The sequence below is a fragment of the Chiloscyllium punctatum genome, chromosome 11 (assembly GCF_047496795.1).
Source record: "Chiloscyllium punctatum isolate Juve2018m chromosome 11, sChiPun1.3, whole genome shotgun sequence".
In the NCBI taxonomy this organism is placed as follows: domain Eukaryota; kingdom Metazoa; phylum Chordata; class Chondrichthyes; order Orectolobiformes; family Hemiscylliidae; genus Chiloscyllium; species Chiloscyllium punctatum.
In genome coordinates, this window is record NC_092749.1 from 50,422,505 (window position 1) to 50,443,744 (window position 21,240).

The following is a 21,240-nucleotide window of genomic DNA, read 5'->3' on the forward strand; positions in this document are numbered from 1 at the left end:
GGAAAAAGATTTGTGGAACATTATCTGAAGAGGTTAACTAAAAATAATGTAGATTGCAATGGATTCGACCGTGTGTGAAGGAATGCTTGAGTAGTGATATCTTTCTCCATATTTTCTTATGCTTTGAAAGAAATTGGTCACCAGTCAATAGAGTGGGCTAAAAATTCAACAAGGCTTGTAAACAAGCACAGGGATCACAATGCATCCTTAAGCTGCGTCTGTGCCTTTCAATGCAAGCATCATAAACCTCAAGCTTCCTGTTAATTTAGTTGACAGTGAGGTACAATCCAGCATGAACTGTACCAAAAGCATCTGCATGCTTCAATGTGGAGCAAGGGTAGAAACTCTTAAAGCCAGCTCTCAAAGATGAAATGTGCATTCTTGCTGTAGGAAACTCTGTAACTTGTGATAAGAGAGTCTCTCGGCAAGAATAAAACAGAATCCATAGTTGTTCCAGTGCAGAGGAAGTCATTTGGTCAGTTGTGTCTGGATTCATGGTGAAACAATGTGTCTGTTATTATTCCGTTGCCATCTTCCCTACAGATTTCATCTTTTGTAAAAATTATACTTCAATTTCCTCTTGAACACTTCAATTGAATCTGCCTCCAGGCTATTCATCCCTTATTGCATTAAAATATTCTCCTTCCTATCAACTATGACCTTAAATCAATCCACCCACTAGTGAAAATATTTTTCACTGTCTACTCTACCCAGATTCTTCATGATTTTGAAGACTTTATTAAAACATCCTCTGAATCTTCTCTTCTCCAAGAAAAATAGTCCCAACTTCTCCAATCTAGACATAGCCTTGAGATGGCACAACAGGGCAGAAGGCATATACCAAGTTGATCCGATTAAGCACTAGAGGCCTTAGCGCAGGGATTGGCAGAGAAAATAGAGGTCTTACAGCCTAAGGGGACAAGAAAGGTTTTCAGACAAATATAGAAGACTCAAAAGTCAGTGCAATCAGGTAACCACCTCTCTTGATGCCAGGACTGTAACCATGAGGATTTGGCAGCAATGTCAATAGATGTTCAATAATCTCACACAAGTGGTCAATGATAATGACTTTTCAAATGCAGTATACTTATAAAGTGAACAATTGCTGAATTAACCACGCTTTCCTTACTCACCGATCGAATCCCCCATTGAGTAGATTAGATTCTCTACAGTACGGAAACAGGCCCTTTGGCCCAACAAGTTCACACTGACCCTTCGAAGAGTAACCCCCCCCTCCCCCTCCAGACCCATTCCCCTACTCACACACCTATCACTATGGGCAATTTAGCATGGCCCAATTCACCTGACCGGCACATCTTTGGAGTGTGGGAGGAAACCGGAGACAGTCGCCCGAGGCTGGAATCGAATCCAGGTCCCTAGCACTATGAGGCAGCAGTGCTAACCACTGAGCCACCGTGCCACTCTAAAGCATTGTTCATAAATCTCATAACTACCTTACCTTCACAGGCTTATCTTTGCATCAATTTCCAAAGCCATGTGTCCCAGGCTGTACACACTGCCATTTATTAAATTACAACAGCCAGAAAGCACAAACACAATGCACCAACTTTACTGACTCACTTGCCTCTCTGTAATAGAGAAGAATGGCCCAAAACTGGATGTGGGAGCATCTAACTGAAGAGGGATATGCAAAATTTCAAGTCTGTAGAGGAGATGATACTCATCACCATTGAAGCAATCATGACTAAGACAGCACTTAAGTTAAAAAAAAACAGCATCTGGAGCCAATTTAATCAGCAATAAATTTTCAATTTCTTCTCACAGGTTAGTGATACTCAATTAACATGTTGCAGTCAGCAAATAAACCTTGTGTTGCTTGCTCATTTTCATGAATCTAGGAGGCAACAGTGCTATATTGATACGGAGTGGTTGCACGTTCAAGTAAGGCTCTCATGTGAAACCAGCACTAAATAAAACTAGCCTACACTCAAGAAGGCATGGCCTCAAACTGCAGTGGGTGCTAGAAATGGATAGGAGAGCTTACTCAGCAGGAAGAGACCAGAGCAGTCAAACAGCAAACCAAAGAGACAAAAAGATTTGCATTTATATTGCAAACTCCATAAACTCAAGAAGTTACACTTTGGTTTCCATCAATTAAGTACTTTTGATGTGTAATCATTATTACATGTAGGAAAATAGCAGCCATTTTGCGCATTTCAAGCTCTCACATATGATATTGACCAGATTATCTGCCTATGGAATATTTATTGTGGGATGAATATTGGTAAGGACAGCAGACTAATTCCTCTGCTCTTCTTCAAAGTAGTGTAATGGGATCTTTATTCTCAATTGTGAAGTCGAAATATTGCTGAAATTGTTAGTGAAGTATGTTGGGATAGTTGTTTAAAGGTCTATTTAATGACAGGACTTTTGGCCAAGGAAATATTGTGATGATCTTTAACAAAGGGATGAAAAGTGAACAGTGGTTCTGGGCAGCTTTCAGGAGAACTAGATTCAGATGAGTTGCTGACAGACAACTGATCCAGAGCAATGAAAGCTTAGAAAATGTATCAACATCCCTCATTCTTGTTGTTTTGAAAATCCGACAACTCCCTCCTGAAATGCATCGTGGGTCTAGCTACAACAAATGGACTGCAACAGTTCAAAAGGCATCTCAACACCACATTGTCAAAAGACAACTAGGGTTAAACAATAAATGCTGGCTCAGCCAGTGACATCTACATCTTGTGAAAACAATTTTAAAAAACGTTTCGCAGAGAAACAGGACAAATTAAACAAATATCTGATTTCCATATTTAGCTGCACATGTATGATTGCCAAAGAATGCTGCTAATCCCACAATTATTCCCAATGAAAAATCAAAGCTCTTTTCATGCTTGCAAGCATTGAAAGATTAAATTTGTGGCTATTAAAAAATACAGTTTAACATAATTTGTGACATCAGGATGAAAATTAAAATGATACACTGTACTGCTAGTTAACAATTATAAATATGAACAGTCACTTGATAGTACAGAGGACATGTTGTTGAAGCTTTTCCTCTTTTTCTTTAGAACAAACTCAGAACAAAATTCACACAATCACAAATACTTATCAGACAGGAGAAAATATTGACTGACAAGTAAATTTGAGTGACCAAGACTTTGCCATCTAAAAACAAGCAGGAAATGTTAGATTCCCCAAACTCACTCGTAATTCACAAAAGGTGTATAGCTCAAACAAACTCCATTTGAGAGGAGAGGACGAGTCCTAACATACAAACGTGAGCCATTTCCAGCAAGGACAAGTGATCCACATTATGAGCTCAACTGAATATTTTAGGATTTATTAAGAGTGTAGCTTTTTGTATAATCAAGATTGTTCAACAAGTACTATCCAATCATAAAATCACATTTGGCAGTGGGTGTTTTGGTTTTGCAAACATGATTAATTAAGTACAGTCTGCACTCTATCTACTATGCACCATTAAAGGAATGGGCTGTTTGATATGCTCAGCCAAATCAATGGGGAGCTCACTTTATGCTCAGCATCACCATGTCATTGAAATTCATTCATGACACCCATCAAAAGTTATATTTTGCTTACCACATAATTAAATAAATTCTGGATGAATTTAGAGATGTTTCATTGCCAGGTGCTTAAACCTAGAGTCTCAATAATTAATTGATCTAATCAGCCACTATGTTCCTTCAGTTTTTAATGATAGGCAGAATACAGAGTTTACTCACCCATGTTCACAAAATACAAAGCAAAACACCTATTGTTAGATGTGATTTTGTATTTCTGCAACGCTTGTTGAACAATCCTGTGTGTCATAATAACTTGACAAACAACCAATTGAGGATTATCAACTGAGCTCAAAATCTATCATTTTTGCTTGCTAGTAGTGACACACGTTCACATGAGGGAGCCCTATTTCTGTATATAAAGGGATTAAGTTCAAACCTTATTTGTTGAATTATTCAGGAGTTTAGGGTGGCCAATTATTGTTGCTTTCTCTGTGGTGACCATTGCAGCCAATCCTAGTTGACTTACTAATCAATCAATACCTTTCTTTTCTGTAATATAAATTTAAATTTGGCATTCTAAATGACAAGCATTTGCAATGTGTCTCTCTTTTCAGCAATATTCATGATACAATTTGAATAAATAAGATGTGTCGAACTAAGATCTTGTATTTGTCGTGTACCTTTAAAAGTCGGATTTTTAATTTGTTTTTGTTTCCTTTTGGAGCTAATTGTCTCTCCTTCGCTTAAGCATTGACTCTTAGTTGAATATACTGTGCCAAAGACATTACTTACCTTCCAGTACCTCAGACAGGTTTCAATTCTCAACACTGCACTTACTCAATAGCTCTCGAAAAGCTTCTCAAGTTTGGGGAAACTTTGAAGATAAATTATTCAAAATTCTTTCAACGTGTACAGATGTGCCTTTTCAATTAGGGTTGATGAAAAGCCTGAGCAGGAGCCCATACTGATTTTCCCCTTCTTAATCCCAGGATGCTAAGCTAATTAATGGTCTCAAATGTTGCCCTGGTTGAGATAAATTAAAACAGATTAGCAATTAAGCCTTGAATTTTCCTGGTCTGTGAGACCAGCCTCATACCGGCTTAACCAGCTAAACCATGAGGGAAGTCCAATTTTTCAATTTTAGATGTAACTTTCAGGAATGGTGGTTTTCCAATAGGAAATGCAAGTAATTGAATCATTTAATCTGTGTAATATTAAATTATGAAAGGCTAAAAAAAAATGCTTCATGATTGGCCATTCTCCAAATTGCACACTGTCAACTCAAAATGTCCTATTCATTATGAAGAATGAATGGAGTTAATAGAATGAGTAACTGCTCTTACCTACGGAAGATATTTACTCACCCAAACAAAAACGAAAGCAAGAAAATGTGCATATATGCGGTTTAATTTTACAATGTTACCATTTAATTGTACTTCACATTCAACTTGATGCACCATCACAAAGAATGAATACATGCATTTTATCACTCACCTTTCTAAATGTTTTTCTTGGGCACAGTAGTATGTCTCCATCAAAGTTTTGACCATTGTTAATTAGTATAACAAACAATTAGTGTTACATAAAATTACATTAGGCATCACGGTATGGGCGGCACGGTGGCACAGTGGTTAGCACTGCTGCCTCACAGCGCCAGAGACCCGGGTTCTCCGATGAGAGTTTGCACCCGAGTTTGCACGTTCTCCCCGTGTCTGCGTGGGTTTCCTCCGGGTGCTCCGGTTTCCTCCCACAGTCCAAAGATGTGCAGGTTAGGTGAATTGGCCATGCTAAATTGCCTGTAGTGTTAGGTAAGGGGTAGATGTAGATGTAGGGGTATGGGTGGGTACGTTTCGGCGGGACGGTGTGGACTTGTTGGGCCGAAGGGCCTGTTTCCACACTGTAAGTAATCTAATCTAATCTAAAAAAAAATCTAATCACTAGGTATTGACATTTTTTCCTCCAGACACATACCAAGTACTCTTCCGGCGAAATGGAACTTGATTTACAGTTTCACTTTTGGAAATTAGCAGTCATTTGGATTCCATAGATCTTCTCTCCTTATTTGTGAATATCCATTTCCACAAGCAGACATTGCAGACTGTATTATTTCAAAGTGAAACCACATGAAAGTATGTGTCTCAGCATGGTGTACTTTCGGACATTGTAAATTGTGTTCTTCTGATCTTCTAGTTGGCCAAAAGGAGGATGATATACATATTCAATGAAGAACATCATGAATTAAAGGCCATAAGCTTGAGTGCATCATCAGAAATGTATCCACTGCATATGGGCAGTTAGTGCATTGAATGAACTCAGTGAAGCACAGTGCACAAGTGATGAGGATTACGTTCAAGTATAATTGGAGGATATGCAGCAGCTTTCTCCAGGCAGTCCCTGGGAAGGAGAGGCACTCCCTCTCAGACTGTCTGCACATTAGTGTAACCAGAAATATACTTTTATTGGTAGCCTGCTTCATTTGAACTACTTAATTCAATCACTTCAGTTGACACGTTCAGTCACTGATCACTTTTGAACAGGAGATGTTAAACATTCGGCCTCTCATTAGCATCCACGAAGGTTTATGTGGCTGCTTAAGAGGACCACTTGGAATGTCTGAGCTAATATTATATTGGAAATATTTTATGTTGTGAAACACAGCTCTATGCAGTTTGATCTTTTGCACTCATTTCAGAGCCAAGGACTGAGCACAATGAGATGCAGTTTTGCACTCTACTTATTCTGAGTTATTTTTATGGTAGTTTATTGGTAAAACTACCGATGCCAATGTCTACATAATTGGTTCTTTTAAAACTCTCATGGAATATTTCAGAAAACTGAATAAAGCTGCTGAGTGCATTCCTAACTCATTGATATTTCTGTAAGTGTGCAAATTTTGAATTACAGAAAGATTTGAAATAGAGAATTCCATGACTCTGATCATCCAAATTATCAATTGGCAATGAAAAGTCATGACTCCCTGATTTGTGACTATGTTCACTGTGTTCTACTCAAGTTACTCATGCAGGCAATTTTGAGTAAGTTTTTATTAGTGAAAGAAATTATGTAATTTATGGTGAAAGTCACAGATGTTATCATTTCAGGAAGCACTAGGACAATTTGATTTTATATGATAAAAATGAGGTTGATGGTATCATCTTTAAATCGCACAAAACAAAGCACAGGCGTAAATAATTCCAGAATGCTTGCAAAGACCTTTTCCAAATTTTATGGACAAGTTCTCAAGATGAGACGGTTCTTTCCTTTTGAAGTTGAGAATATAATCTGATAAAGATCAAAATGACTGTAGTATCATCTTCACTTTCAGCACACAGAAAAGTGATGGTGACAAAGTAACTCAAAATTGCTTCGTAGAATTTTATAGGTTAGCTTGCTCGATGATAACCTTTATTTTTGAAGTTACGCTTGGTTGAATAAAACAATCAATACAACATTTAAAGTATCAACACTTCTATTGGTGATTTGACTGGAAAACATGGATTTGACAATAATGTTGGTATTTCACTGTTGCTGTACATTTATCAATGAGAGTGGTCGAGGATTCTGTGGCAGATAAAGGCTATGAGAAGGGCCAAGGGATTTGAAAACTTTATTTCTTTTAACTTCATCCTCAATCAGAGGGTTGGTGAAATGAAAATGATGCATTATACCCTGAAAAATGGCAGAGAACAATCCCAGGAATTGTGCTGGGATGATGCCTTCAATCTTAAGCCCACTGGAGATGCTTCATCTTTATGGAACTAGTGGTGCTAGAGATAAAACATCTGAACTCATGTAGCTCCCCATTGACCATCTCCCAAACTCCCAGAGTAAGGAGTCTTTCCAATTTTATTTTTATATGTACATGCTCTTTAGGGATAAAGACTGCTTCCCTGGACATTTCAACTCCACCCTTGTTTTGTACACCAGCTGAAATCAGCAAAATTTTAAAAAGCATTATTTTTAACTCTCAAAAAAACCCACAAACTTGGTTTAGGGACTCAATAGCTTTTTCTGTATTTATTTTGTCCTTATACTGTAATAGACAAAGCAGGGAACATAGTCAAGATCTATTTTGTGAAAAATACTCCAAAAACAATGAAACCACACACTCAAAAAACAATTACAGATTGAGAACTGCAGGAGTCTATGGTTGCATATTTGCTGTCCTTAAAGCATAATATAAAAAAAAGCTCACAGACAAGTAACTACTTCACCTCATTTATCTATTACACTCATAATACTTTCGTAATTGTTATTTCAATGTCTATAGTATTTTATTTTTATGATGACACCTATCAGTTTGCAGCTAACATTTCTAACCCTTTTTGAGTATAGTCTGTCTATGTATTTATTTTAAAATACTATTCCATTAATTTAACTATATGCCTTACAGTGACACAACATAATAAACTATTAATAGAAAGGAAAGAACAGAATAGCAATGTGGTCCATATCATTCATATCTCTCCAAAATGGCTGTGAAGTCTATCCAGTGTAATAACCAATTGTATTGTCAGTAAAGAGATGGGAGGTGTCATCAACAGTGCTATCAAGCACACTTCCTTTAGCAATAATCAGCCCACTGTTGCTCAGTTTGAGTTCTGCCAGGGCCACTCAGCCCCTGACCTCATTGTGCCCTTGGCTCAAACATGAACAAAAAAGCTGAATTTCAGAGATGAGGCAAGAGTGACTGTCCTTGACATCAAGCCTGCATTTGACCAAGTGTAGTATGAAGGAGCCCTGGCAACACTGGAGTCAATGGGAATTGGAGGAAAACTCTCCACTGATTGGAGTCATACCTGGCAGAAAGGAAGATTGTTGTGATTGTTGGAGGTCAGTCATATTTGTTCCAGGGTATTTCTCAGGAGATCATCCTTGGCTCAAGCATCTTCAGTTGTTTCTTCTAAGAAATTCCCTCCATCATAAGGTTCAGATGTAGGGATGTTCACTTATGATTACACAATCTTCAGCGCCATTCATAGTTTCTCAGCTACTGAAGCAGTCTAAGTCCAACACCATTGCAGCAGCAAAAACAGAAACTGCTGGAAAGTCTCAGCAGGACTGGTAGCTCTGATAGCTCTGAAAAAGGGTCACTGGACCCAAAATGTTAATTCTGATTTCACTCAACAAGTGTTTCCAGACCTGCTGAGGTTTTCTAGCGATTTCTGTTTTTGTTTCAGATTTTCAGCATCTATAGTTATTTCAGTTCTTTGACTATGCACCAGAACTTAGGCAATATCCATGTTTGGGCTGACAAATGGCATTATCATTGCTGAATCGCCAACTAACAACATCGTAATGGTACCATTGACGAGAAACTGAAGTAGACCAGCCATATAAAAACTGTGGCTACAAGAGTAGGCCCAAGATTAGGGATTCTGCAATGAGTAACCCTTCCTGATTCCCCAAAGCCTGTCCACAGGCACAATCACAAAGGTAATAGTTTATTCCCAACATGCCTGGATGACTGCAGTTTTGAAAACACTCAAAAAGCTTGACATTGTCCTGGGTCAAAACAGTCCTCTTGATTGGCATCATATCCACAAACATTCACTTCTTCCGCTGCTACAAGATGCATTGCAGAAATTCACAGAAGTTCCTAAGACAGCACCTTCGAAGCCCACAACCATTGCCAGCTGGAAGAACAAGGGCAACAGATGCACAGGAACATCACCGTCTGTAGGCTTACCCTCAAGTTACTCACAATCCTGACTTGGAAATAATGTTTTGTTTGAAAAATTCTGGAAATTCCTTCCTGCAGGTGTATTTAGAATGTAGAATCTCTACAATGCAGAAAGAGGCCATTCAGCCCATCAGGTCCATACTGACTCTCTGAAGACCATCCCACCCCATCTTAGCCCCACCTTATCCCCGTAACTCTGTATTTATCATGGCTTATCCACTTAACCTGCACATCATTGAACAGTACAGGACAATTTAGCATGATCAATTCACCTAATCTACACATCTTTGGGCTGTGGGGGGAAACCAGAGCACCCAGCAGAAACCCACAGGACACAGGGAGAATGTTTATACTTCACATTGACATTACCCGAGACTGGAATCAAACCGGGGTCCCTAGCGCTATGAGGAGCTGTGCTAATCACTGAGTCACTGTGCTGCCTGTTGGGTATCTATTAGTTCAGTAAGGCAGCTTATCACCACCTTCTCAAGGGCAACTAGGGATCAGCCATAAATGCTGGCCCAGCTATTTGATAATCAAGTCCCATGAATAAATAAAAACAAAAATTGTTCCAGGATATTTAACTCTAGCATATTTTTATAATCCAGTCTGCAGGTTGACCACTGTTTATGTGGAAATCATTTTGCTATCAAGTAAAATGTAGTTTTATTATTATAAGTTTCATCTGTAGCCCCTTGCATACATTTAATTGCTTGAACTGAAGTTATGAACTTTTTTTGACACTACTTACTTACCTCTCGCACATTGATGAAAGGCTGAAAGCTCAAGTTGCCTCAGTCTTTCTTCATAATTTTAAATTCCTAATATTAGAAAGCAGACATATGGCTCTTACTGCACTGTTTCCAATACTTGAATAGCTTTTTTATGTTGCAGTGTTGCATTATTGCCTCAGAACTAAATTGCCTATGCATTAAAATCCTGGAGTAGATTTGAACACATAACTTCTAATTCAGTGGGGAAAAGCATTACTAGATGAACTAAGTTGACAACACACATCTGTCACAGCTACTGTGGCTATAGGTAGTATAGTACTCCAGCTTCAAAGGCACAAAATTGTACCTTAACTATAATTGAGAAGAATCTTTCTCAGAGTTGACCTTTACAAAAAGCTGGTGCATCTCTTTAATTGTGGTAGGTAATTTGATGTATTCTTCTATACCAGTGTGACATTTCAGGTTCCCACACTACTCTCTTTATAAGCTCTCTGAGTGAGATTGTCTAATTAGTACCAAATCATAGGTAGTTTTGTGCTGTGGATTTATGTCTGCTGGGAGCCAGGTTGATGTGCCTGAAACTCATTTCAATTAGTATCTTTAAAAGTCTTCAAAAAGGAGACTTTCTTCTTATTTTTCCACATTTTAGAAGTCAAACAACAGTATTCTAACCTAATACACTAATCCCCTTTGGGTTACAGAAAAGACATTGAACTTAGCAACTTAATAATTTTCACTCAATTGCTTGGAAAATTCAACTTCCCTATTTTATCAAATCATTATTAATCGAAGCACATGTTGCAAAGTTTTAGGGATGTTATCTTGCATCAATAGAAAAATATTCTTAAACATTTATTTAAATCCCTTCAGCATGTGTATATTTATCATGTCCAAATTTCTTGAAAGGAAATGAAAGTAAGTAAGATGACTGGTGAAAGGTAGATTTATATCAGCTTCTGCCATTCCTTGGATAGGCATGTAGTGAAGGCAGGACAACTCCCCATAGATGCTATTACCTGACTTCCATTGGCTGTCTTGGGAAGTGGCAAAATTGGCTAGGATCATTCATCTGAGTTCAGCAAGGAATGATTTATGAAGAGTGGAGAAGAGAATGACAAAACAGAATAACCTGAAGTATTTTGAGCCTACTGTCCCTCTCAGGTGACTCCGCCTTGTTATTCTCCTTCTTTGTTATATTCAAATACAGCAACAAAGATTGAGTCAGATTTTTATTTTCACATATTGTCCAGGCATTAAAATCAGATTAAAGGGGCTGGAAGACACAACGACAACATTGAAAGCTGACACTTCAACCGAGTCAAGATTTCACAACATTGTCATAATGGTTTTCAGAGGTACGATTTCTTAAAATAACAGTTCTTTTTCAGATGTTTGGATAGACTTGCTCAGTTAACAGTTTTAAAGGCATACCTTGTCAACGTTTAAGGTGTTTGTAGAAAAGCAGCTTAAATGTTAACAAGGTGTTCCGTTAAATGGTTAAGTGCTCATTTTTTCATAACTGTGAGAAGGAAGCATAAGCCTACTAGAGGCTAATTGTTATTCACTATCAGACTGAACTGACCCTTTACAAAAGCTGGCACATCCTTTTTACTTGTACCGTATGCTTTGAAATATTCTGCTGTGAAGCACTTGTAAGATTATGAGGTGTGAGAGTGATGATCGATTTAAAAAGTAGCAACATTTCGGTCAAGCCCATGACAGAACAGCAGATTCAGCCAGGGTAGCAAGGTGAATAATGCAACAGCCATGTACTCTTGTGTTTAATCTTGCATTGTTTTTGCACAGTAAATTTTTGCTTGACTGTAATTCATGTCATCTTCAGTTGTCAGTACGTCCCTCACATCATCAAAATAGTATTAAATGTTATAAGCTGAGCAGCAAAAGAACTTTCAGAAGTCAGAACCCATTTATAGAGCAGTGCTTGTAGAAAATGGATTCTGTTCTCTACAGAATTTTCTTTCACTTCTTTCCACTGAGAAGTTTACTGATTTCTCCCAGTGGAATCGGCTGGAATTTATCGGTTCATGGTTGGCAGTCACAGATTAAGGTAAATGTCGATCTGTAATGACCCTCTACATGTTAGTATTGCAGTAAAGCTGGGCTTTTATGTCAAAGATATCGGAGAGGGAGCTATTACACATGACAGGGGTGATCAAGGGACTCCAGACCAAGGCAAGCATTATTAAATATTGACTACTTCTGTGATTTATGTAGAGCTTGAGGAAAAAAGTGACTTTTTAACCATTATATATTCTTCAGCATGGAAAACCATTCATTTATCTTATAGTGGAAATAAAGAAAGCATTTTGTTTTCATTTAGAACATTGGCATTGTAAATGCCTTGATGTTTTTGTAATGCTTTACTGTTTATGACATAATAAGAAGGTAACTGTTTCATTTTAGTTATATATATAGTGAGAGACTAAAGTATGCCTTGAATACATTATACAAATGCTGTCATTAATTATTTCTGATTCAGCCCTTTTATTTTTACATGAGCCCTTCCACAGTCAGTGAATGGCCATTAACGATTTCGGGTTGTTTTTACATTGAGTGATTCCATACAACACTTTGCATCGCCATCATTTGAAATAACACATACACCTCGAGCAATAAAAGCCCCAAAATACATTCACATGTCAAATAACTTATTCCAATAGGTTTACAGGTTCATTTGCGCTGAAACATTGTATTTTACAGCACAATAACGTTTGACAACATGGACTTTGTTGTGCATGATTTGCTCTGGTGTGTTACAGCCTCCCAGGAAAATAAATAAATAGCAATAGTTCTGTTAATGCAGGGGTTAAACTATGCCAATTCATTACATTGAGGTAAAAAACAAACAATTTATAGTTTTCATATAAATCAGCTTTATAACGTGCTTTGATTGTTCTTGGGTCAGCTTTTCCAAGTTGAAATCAATAAAAGTGCAAGTGGTCTAATCAGTCCATTTTTTTTATTACAGATTTAAGCACCAGATCTACACTGTAACATTCAACCATCCCTCTTCTGATTAATTCCGCAACGATATCTCCTAAATTCCTGTTAACTCCCATCAGTTGCTAGTACAACATTGAAATTAAAACAGAGAAACAATCCATTAAACCCATCCAGTTTGCTTCTGCTCCATGTAAGTTACCATCCTAATTTTATATGCCCCTCCTGTCCTCTTTATTGCCTCTTCCTTCAAAAACCTCTCCAACCTATTTTTTTTAAAGTTGACATAATCTCTGCTTCGATCATTAACAATGTCAGTGCATTCCATATTCTCAAAACTCTGTGTAAAAATGTTTCTACTCTCTGTCCTAAATTCATTACACTTAATTATCTAGTTATTTTCCTTGTTCAAGATTCTAGTCACTATTAACATGAAAAGGATTAAAATGAGGTTTAAAAGTTGCAGAAAAGGAGACCGGTTGATCTCTGCTTTGCATAGACTAGTTGAACGATTTGCATCAAAATTCTGTCACACTCTTTGCTAAATTAGATTTTAGGAACTAATTTCAGAAGACAGAATTTCAATTTGAAAAGACACAAGAGCGATTTGATTGTTTTTAAGTGTGCAATGAGTTAAATCAGATTCTTAGATCGTTTTAGCAACAGAATATCCATATGCAGCGGTTAATTTCAGTCTTTTGAAAATAATTCCTTTTTGTATCCAAGTGAAAACCAAGTAACATCTTAGCGGTTTTTAAACATTTAACCTACTAAGCTGTGGTTTACTTGGGTTCAGAAAATGCCTTCTTCCTTGATGGGTACTTCACTAGCTTCACTATGATTTGCTTCATTATGGTTTGCTGAGTTACTTATATTGTCTTTGGTGTCAAAAGCATAGGGATACTGGAAAGCCTATAGAAAAATTGATAAGTACAGTATTTAATAGTGCACCTTGAATTGCCTCATGCTCCAGCTGCATTAAAAGCAAAATGTAACTAGCAAGACAGACTTCTTTAATTTGGTTCCTCACAGCTTGTGAACATACAAAATAAAAAAAGAAATGCTCGACTATTTTGGCAGACTCCTGAGGTGGAACATTACTGGGATCTGACTGATGTGGGCTATGGAGAGATTTGTGGCAGAATTGAACAAGAAATCCATTGAAGCCCGTCTTAACATTGGGAGCATCTTATTCCAATTCTTTGTGCTTTGGCAGATGGTGAGTTTCTCAAAAGGAAGCATCAGATTACCAATTAAAGAGAAGTAGTGTTTGTTAAATGCATGATTGATAGGCCAACTTGTCTTATTAATATTGAGTTTTCTAACTCAAAAACACACCAAACAAGTTAGCTAGAAGTGGCAAAAAAAAAACTCAGTATGGAAACCAGAGCTGATAGAAATATTGAATCATGGAACTGCTACAACACAGAAGGGGGCCATTCAGTCCATTTTGTCCACGTTGACCTGAAAACACCCAGATGCTATTTAAAATCCCATCTTCATGCACATGGCCCTGAAGCTCACCGCACTTCAGGTGCTGATCAAAGTACCTTTTTAAAAAGAGTTTAGGGTCTTTACTGCCGCCACCAACTCAGGTGGTGAATTCTAGACGTTGATACCTGGCGGATTGAGCTCACTCTTTCCTCTGGGGAACCCCATGTTACTTTGACAAAATTACACTTCAGGGCATGAGGCCCAGTTACCAGCTGCATGCACCCCTCATCCATGAACATTGGCATCTGACATCTGCCAACCCCTTACATTCATCATGGCACCTCTCTGATATGCTGGCAGTATCATTCACTTAGCACTTATCTCTAGGCTCACAGCATCCATGCCTTGTAATGCCTTATAGTAACACACCAATCAGTGCAATCACACACAAACAGGCAACTTGCTGGTCAACAGTCCTCAGTCAATTGGGAATGCATCTTCTTGTAGGGCAGTGTGCTCTGACAATCTCACATTTGCACCACGTGGCAAACACATTCCATGTGCAGCAAGCAAACAGCCATGTCACAACCTCTCATGAGAGTAGTCCTCAAGGAATCCATGAGGGCATCTATCAGTCAGGGGATCCCAGCACAATAAGTCAAGATTAAACTCCAATACCAGTCCAAGGGATGGACCCCAGTCAGGTGAGGAGATCTTTGTCAAGACATTCTGAGGAGTGGGTCACAGTCAGTCCTGTGGATCCATTAGCAGCCACTCTGAAGGCTAGGGCTAACAGAGTTGATGAAATGTACAACCACCAGTCAGATGTCTGGTTGGGTTGCTCAAGAGTGTAGGCCACAGTCTCCATGGCAGCTGCTAATCTGCATATCAAGACAGCCAGATTGTCACCGAAAGCACAGCGCTGATGCAATTTCTGGGCAACCTGACCGGTCTGCTGCATCAGTTCCTCCCTATACATTTAGACAAATTCCCCCATTACAATCACCACAGGGTCTTCTCCTGCCTGGCCTGAGAAGGTGCCTGCTTTCTCTTCCAAGTGGCCAGCTGTCTGGGTATTTCTGTCTTGACCCCACCCCCCGCTGTCATAGTGAAGTGGTCATCAAATAGTGCTCCTGTGCATTTTAAACATTCTCACCCAGGTGTCAGTATCTGCTGGTAAGGGTGAAGTAAGTAGCTTTGCTGATATTTGCTTCAAAACTCCCTTTTTAAGAGGTTGACGATTCTAGCGGTGCAGTATGTTTCTCCAGCAAAGTCATGGATATCTTACTGACACATGGGAAAGAAGGTGGGTGGCACGGTGGCACAGTGGTTAGCACTGTTGCCTCACAGCACCAGAGATCCGGGTTCAATTCCCGCCTCAGGCGACTAACTGTGTGGAGTTTGCACGTTCTCCCCGTGTCTGCGTGGGTTTCCTCCGGGTGCTCCGGTTTCCTCCCACAGTCCAAAGATGTGCAGGTCAAGTGAATTGGCCATGCTAAATTGCCCATAGTGTTAGGTAAGGGGTAAATGTAGGGATATGGGTGGGTTGCGCTTCGGCGGGGCGGTGTGGACTTGTTTCCACACTGTAAGTAATCTAATCTAATCTAAAGGTGCTGCAGCCATTGGTTAGAAGTGGTGTGCAATGAGTAACACTGACAGCTGGGTTCATGTGAGAGTTGCAGTAGAATAAAATACTTACTCAGTTGGCTGGATGTGGATGTCTTGGCATTCCCTTAGGAGAGGTCTCCTCTGAGTGCCAATATTTTCCCCTCTTTTTGGATGATGTCAGGTTTCCTCATCCGAGCTCACTCTGCTCTGTTGTGGGCTTTCTACTCCTGGAATAGGAGAGAGGGAAGGATTGTCTGAAATGTAAATGGGTGGCACAGCTATTAGTCCTGAGAAACTGGTAGAGAGGTTATGAGGACTTCTGAGGTAGCGAGGGGCCAGCACGGTAGCCATACAGGGTTAGTAGGGTGGGAGGTGGAGGAGTTGAGAGCTAGTGAAGTAAGATGTTGCAGACAACAGTAAGAGAAGTAGAGAATGAGCCTTGCTGGGAACTGGGTGTGTTAACAGAGATAGAGTGAATGTGAGGTGGTGGAGAGCAGAGTGTAGCACTAACCCTGGTGCAGTGTAAAAACATCTTTGACCTTCTTCCAAAAAGGCTGGCCATTCGTCTGGATTATTGTGACAACACTGACCCAGGTGGCAACCTAGGACCAGACTTCCAGGGTCAGTTGGCATGGCCTCCTCTGGGACAAGGAGAGCCTGACTCTGCACCATCCCATTGACCTGAACCTCCAGGTACCTGTTGATGAATGGTAGTGCTAACTTCACTTTCTCCAACATGTTCAGAATCTGTCTGGGGCCAGGCAGAGAAACTTCAGAATGCCAGCACTCATCCAGATGCATATTGGCCTCTTAAAATAGTGCAAGGGGGTGATTGGCAAGCTGTTCTGGGAATAGTGCCTGGAACTGGACATGACAGATGTTATTGGGATGAGCTAGATACTTAATGCAATGAGTTTAGTAAGATAGCGAGAAAACTCATTAGATCCTTTGGCAGAAATCCCTTCAAAACCTTTTAGCCACTCAGGCTTAGCCATTTTTGTTGGGAATTCACATGATCATAATTCAAAAGAGATTAGTAATTATATAATAGATAGTATATCACAGTGAATACAAAGTCCACTTGGTGGAGGCCAAATCCTGGAAATGTTTTGAATCCATGTAATCTCAGCACATAACACGGACTTTGTGAAGAGAATTGCATGGGGATCAAAATGAACTGTTTTCTCTCAGCTGTCATTGATTTCAATAGTCAGGTGCCATTTTCTAGCATCCTGGGACATCAGAGTTGATATGGGTCCCTGATGTGTCTACTTAAATGTTGTGATCAGTGAAAGCCTAAATAGTGCTCGGGAATTCTGTGACAACAATCCCAGCGTTATCGTTTCAATGCCTGTCTCTGTTTTTGATGTTCCCATTTGCAAGTCATCAATTCTATGCCATACCTGTTGTTACAAGGACAAAGCACTTTTAAAGTACTACTACCTTCTTGGCAGATCATGTCTTTCAAGAGTTAATGTTAGTACCAGATTCGAGAGAGACAAAGGGCATTGAAGTGCTGCTCTACTTGTAGGTCCTCAAAGACAAGGAAGAACAGATAAAGAGATTCTTGGCACCTTAAGATAATTTATTATCCACCTTTACAAAGCCATGTTTCCCTCACCGATATGTCCAAAACATTTGTACATAGAGAATAAGAGGAAGGTTTGCTAATGCTTTCATTTTGGCCACAGGGCCTTCCACACTGTGCATGGTTTATCATAAATCTGTTACTGTTCTGCCGTTGATTTTTTGAATACTGGGTAGCCACTCTATGAAGGTGTTGCTGATCTGCAGCCATGGGAACAAATGTATATATTGCTATCTTGGGCATATCGGTGATTGCTTCTCCCTGTGGCATTTAAAAGTATCAATATTACTTGAAGAGTCACAGAAACCACAAGGACAGTTGAGATACCAGGGCTGTGCAATGCAGCCATGGCTGATGTCATCTCTGTAAGATGCATGGGCGATACCTGAAAAAAGACAAAATCTTTTACAAATTTTCATGAGAGTTTTTATGGGCATAACAGCAGCTTTAAAAGTATTTCATTGTTTGTGAGGTTTTGAAAGGTGCTGTTGTCTTATTTTTCTGTATTTGATGAAATGGAAACAATAAATGAACAACAAAGAAGACGAGCCATGAGACAGAATAAGGCCTTCAGCTACTTCCTCTAAAACCTCTATGGCCAGAACTTCCTTGGATCTATGATTATAAGAAACTGTTGACTCCTCACCCATCTGCACATTCGTGATGTGCATAGTTCTTCTGCAAATACCAATAGCAGAGATGTTGAACTTTGAGGACAAAGACATAGACTGAAACTACCAACACCATCTGTGAGAATATGATGATGTAACATACAGATTTCAAATGCTGGTATTTTAAATTACTGCTTGATGCTTGAATAATGCAACTGATCACACCATCAATACGTGGATGTGGAATAAATCCTAGTGTTGTGGAACAACATTAACATGCAAATTCCACTGAGGACATTAAAGGGGATTATATTGTCTAGTTTTCAAAAATGAGAAACTGGATAAAGAATTAACGTATGCCATTCTTTGTAGTGCTGACAGCATGTTAAACTTGTGCTGCATACTGTTTTAAATGATTTCTATGTGAAACCAGCGCTGTATATCCTGTCCTAGATTTTGGCACCTCAAAATCATGAGTGGGTTGGATAGAGTAGATAGCAAAAAGTTGTTCCTATTTGTAAATGGAGAAAGAACAAGAGGACATACATTTAAATTGATGTGCAAACAAAGCAAATGTGATGAGAGAAAATCTCGTTTCATAGAGTGAATAGTTAGGAAATCTGGTGGAGGCAGGTTCAACTGAGGCATTCAAGATGTGATTGGAGGCTTATTTGGATAGGAAAGGTGTGCAGGGATAAGGGGTTTGGCACTATGTAATAGAACTAGTTCTATTACATAGCTTAATGGCCTCCTTCTGTGGCGTAACAATTCTACAATTCATTGTTTGCACTGACTGACAAAGGGCTCGCTATCATATCTGGACAGCATTATTAAAGCTTTATTTAAGACCATCATAAGAAAGGTTATTTTTACCTTCCTGATGATTGTTTAGTTGCATTTATAATCCTGCTTAGTATGAGAAGAAAAGTAGACTCATGTTTGATTTATCTGCTTGGCTAAGGAGCCAATGGTATAAAGCTCCCATCCATGGGATTATCATTGAATTCCATTAAATCAGAATTCCCCACAAACATCTGCCTGCCCCTCTTGAGGGGAATACATTTAGGCTGCAAGTAGTGGCAGGAGTTTTCTGATAAGCATTTCTAAGTCTTGAGAGTAATAATATTCTTGTGTTATCTAACTATAGTATGAATAAAGTATTTAAGTTCCATTTCGTTGAAGATCTCTGGTGGGTTTATTTGTCACTAAACTAACTTTACAAAACCTCAATGAACAGGTGGTGATGGTGTTAGGGGGCAGTGAGCAAGGGGTCTGAGCAGCTCACCAGGACCTCAGCCAACAGGTGGCAATGATGAGGGAGACCCGGAGGAGCAGTCAAATGGAATTCTCCTGGAAAGAAATAGTGTGTTTGGTGAAAGGAGATTTGAGGGAAAAGGAGAACAGATAAACAAAAGATCCCTCAGCCTGCAGTAGCCCACAGACATATTGTAAATAATTCTTTGTTTATCATTAATTCTATTTCCTGTTGATAATGACCTGATGCCAATGGATAAGAAACTATGCTTCATGATCTTTGGATCTTCTGTATGTTCAAATCTCATCTAACCCTGATATATACAACACAGGATAATCTTCAGACATAACTTATATCTTGTGTACTGTTGTGCAAAGATCCAGTTGCCTGTGGTCATCTGTTAACATCTGGGTACTTGGCTAATTTGCATGGTGCACTCCTAAAGGGACATATAACCAGATGTCAGGTTCCCCTAATCTTAATGGCTTGAAAGGAAAAGCTGTTCAGCTCTCAAAGGGGACCATGATCTGGATCCCCTTCCTTATTTACCCATTCCTTCAGATGGCTGCAACACAATTAATTTTAAAAAGATCCTTTCCCTTTGGTATACCATTCTCCCTTACCCAAATGCACTTAAGTTTTAAAAGGAGCCATTTTCACCAGGATTTCTTGAATTGACAAAAAGAATGAGTTATCAATTACTACACACAAAATAAAATGCTAACATAACACACGTACACAGTTTAGAAGTAACAGGTGAGTCCAGAAGGATTTTTTAAAAATATTCAGATCAGTTTCTGAATTGTTTGCAGAGAGTGGATAGTCAAATGTTGTGGCTGGTACAGTACAATAAGTAAGATTGATATTACTTATTGATCAGTCTGTTTCATAATCCTTAGTTTTGCAAATTGGTTGAGGCTCTGATTCTTTTTAAACTGCAAATGGTATAAAGCTCCCATCTGTGGGATTATCATTGAATTCCATTAAATCAGAATTCCCCACAAACATCTGCCTGCCCCTCTTGAGGGGAATACATTTAGGCTGCAAGTAGTGGTGGGAGTTTTTTTGATAAGCATTTCTAAGTCTTGAGTGTAATAATATTCTTGTGTTATCTAACTGTAATATGAATAAGGTATTTAAATTCCATTTAGTCGAAGATTTCTGGTGAATTTATTTGTTGCTAAACTAATGTAACTAATGCATAATGCATTTGTGGGCAGCACGGTGGCACAGTGGTTAGCACTGCTACCTCACAGCGCCAGAGACCTGGGTTCAATTCCCGCCTCAGGCGACTAACTGTGTGGAGTTTGCACATTCTCCCTGTGTCTGCGTGGGTTTCCTCTGGGTGCTCTGGTTTCCTCCCACAGTTCAAAGATGTGCAGGTCTGGTGAATTGGCCATGCTAAATTGCCTGTAGTGTTAGGTAAGGGGTAAATTTAGGGGTATGGGTGGGTTGCGCTTCAGCAGGGAGGTGTGGACTTGTTGGGCTGAAGGGCCTGTTTCCACACTGTAAGTAATCTAAACTAATGTAGAACTCAAAGTGAGAAAGAGTCTTGCTTTATCTGCAACACAAGGTTGAATAGGAATAGTTCTTCAACTGTGGCCACCTTCACAGCATGCTATTGGTCAAAGCCAGGCTGGTGCATACATTCAAGTGCTCAGTCCTATTTGTACAGTCTAGTCGAGTTCAAATGAGCTTTTTACCCCTTGTCCTGGTATATTCTTTAAAGGGAAAAACAGTTTTTGACATAGTCTGCAGGAGGGGTAGACTGCTGTTGAGCAGGGATCATTCATCTCTTATTATCTTTGTAGTCACAACAGATCATAGTCCAGTCTGTCTGAATTTTCTTTGACCCTTTCAAGTGTTATATTCCAT

The 21,240-nt window shown here is 39.1% G+C and overlaps 1 protein-coding gene across 1 annotated transcript in view; it reads left to right on the forward strand.

Annotated features, from left to right (window-relative positions):
- ush2a (Usher syndrome 2A (autosomal recessive, mild)) overlaps positions 1 to 21,240 on the forward strand; it is a 929,735-nt gene that overhangs the window by 457,690 nt on the left and 450,805 nt on the right. The window contains 2 exon segments of the mRNA XM_072580162.1: positions 1,786 to 1,902; positions 6,251 to 6,369. Coding sequence (XP_072436263.1) covers positions 1,786 to 1,902; positions 6,251 to 6,369 — 236 coding nt within the window.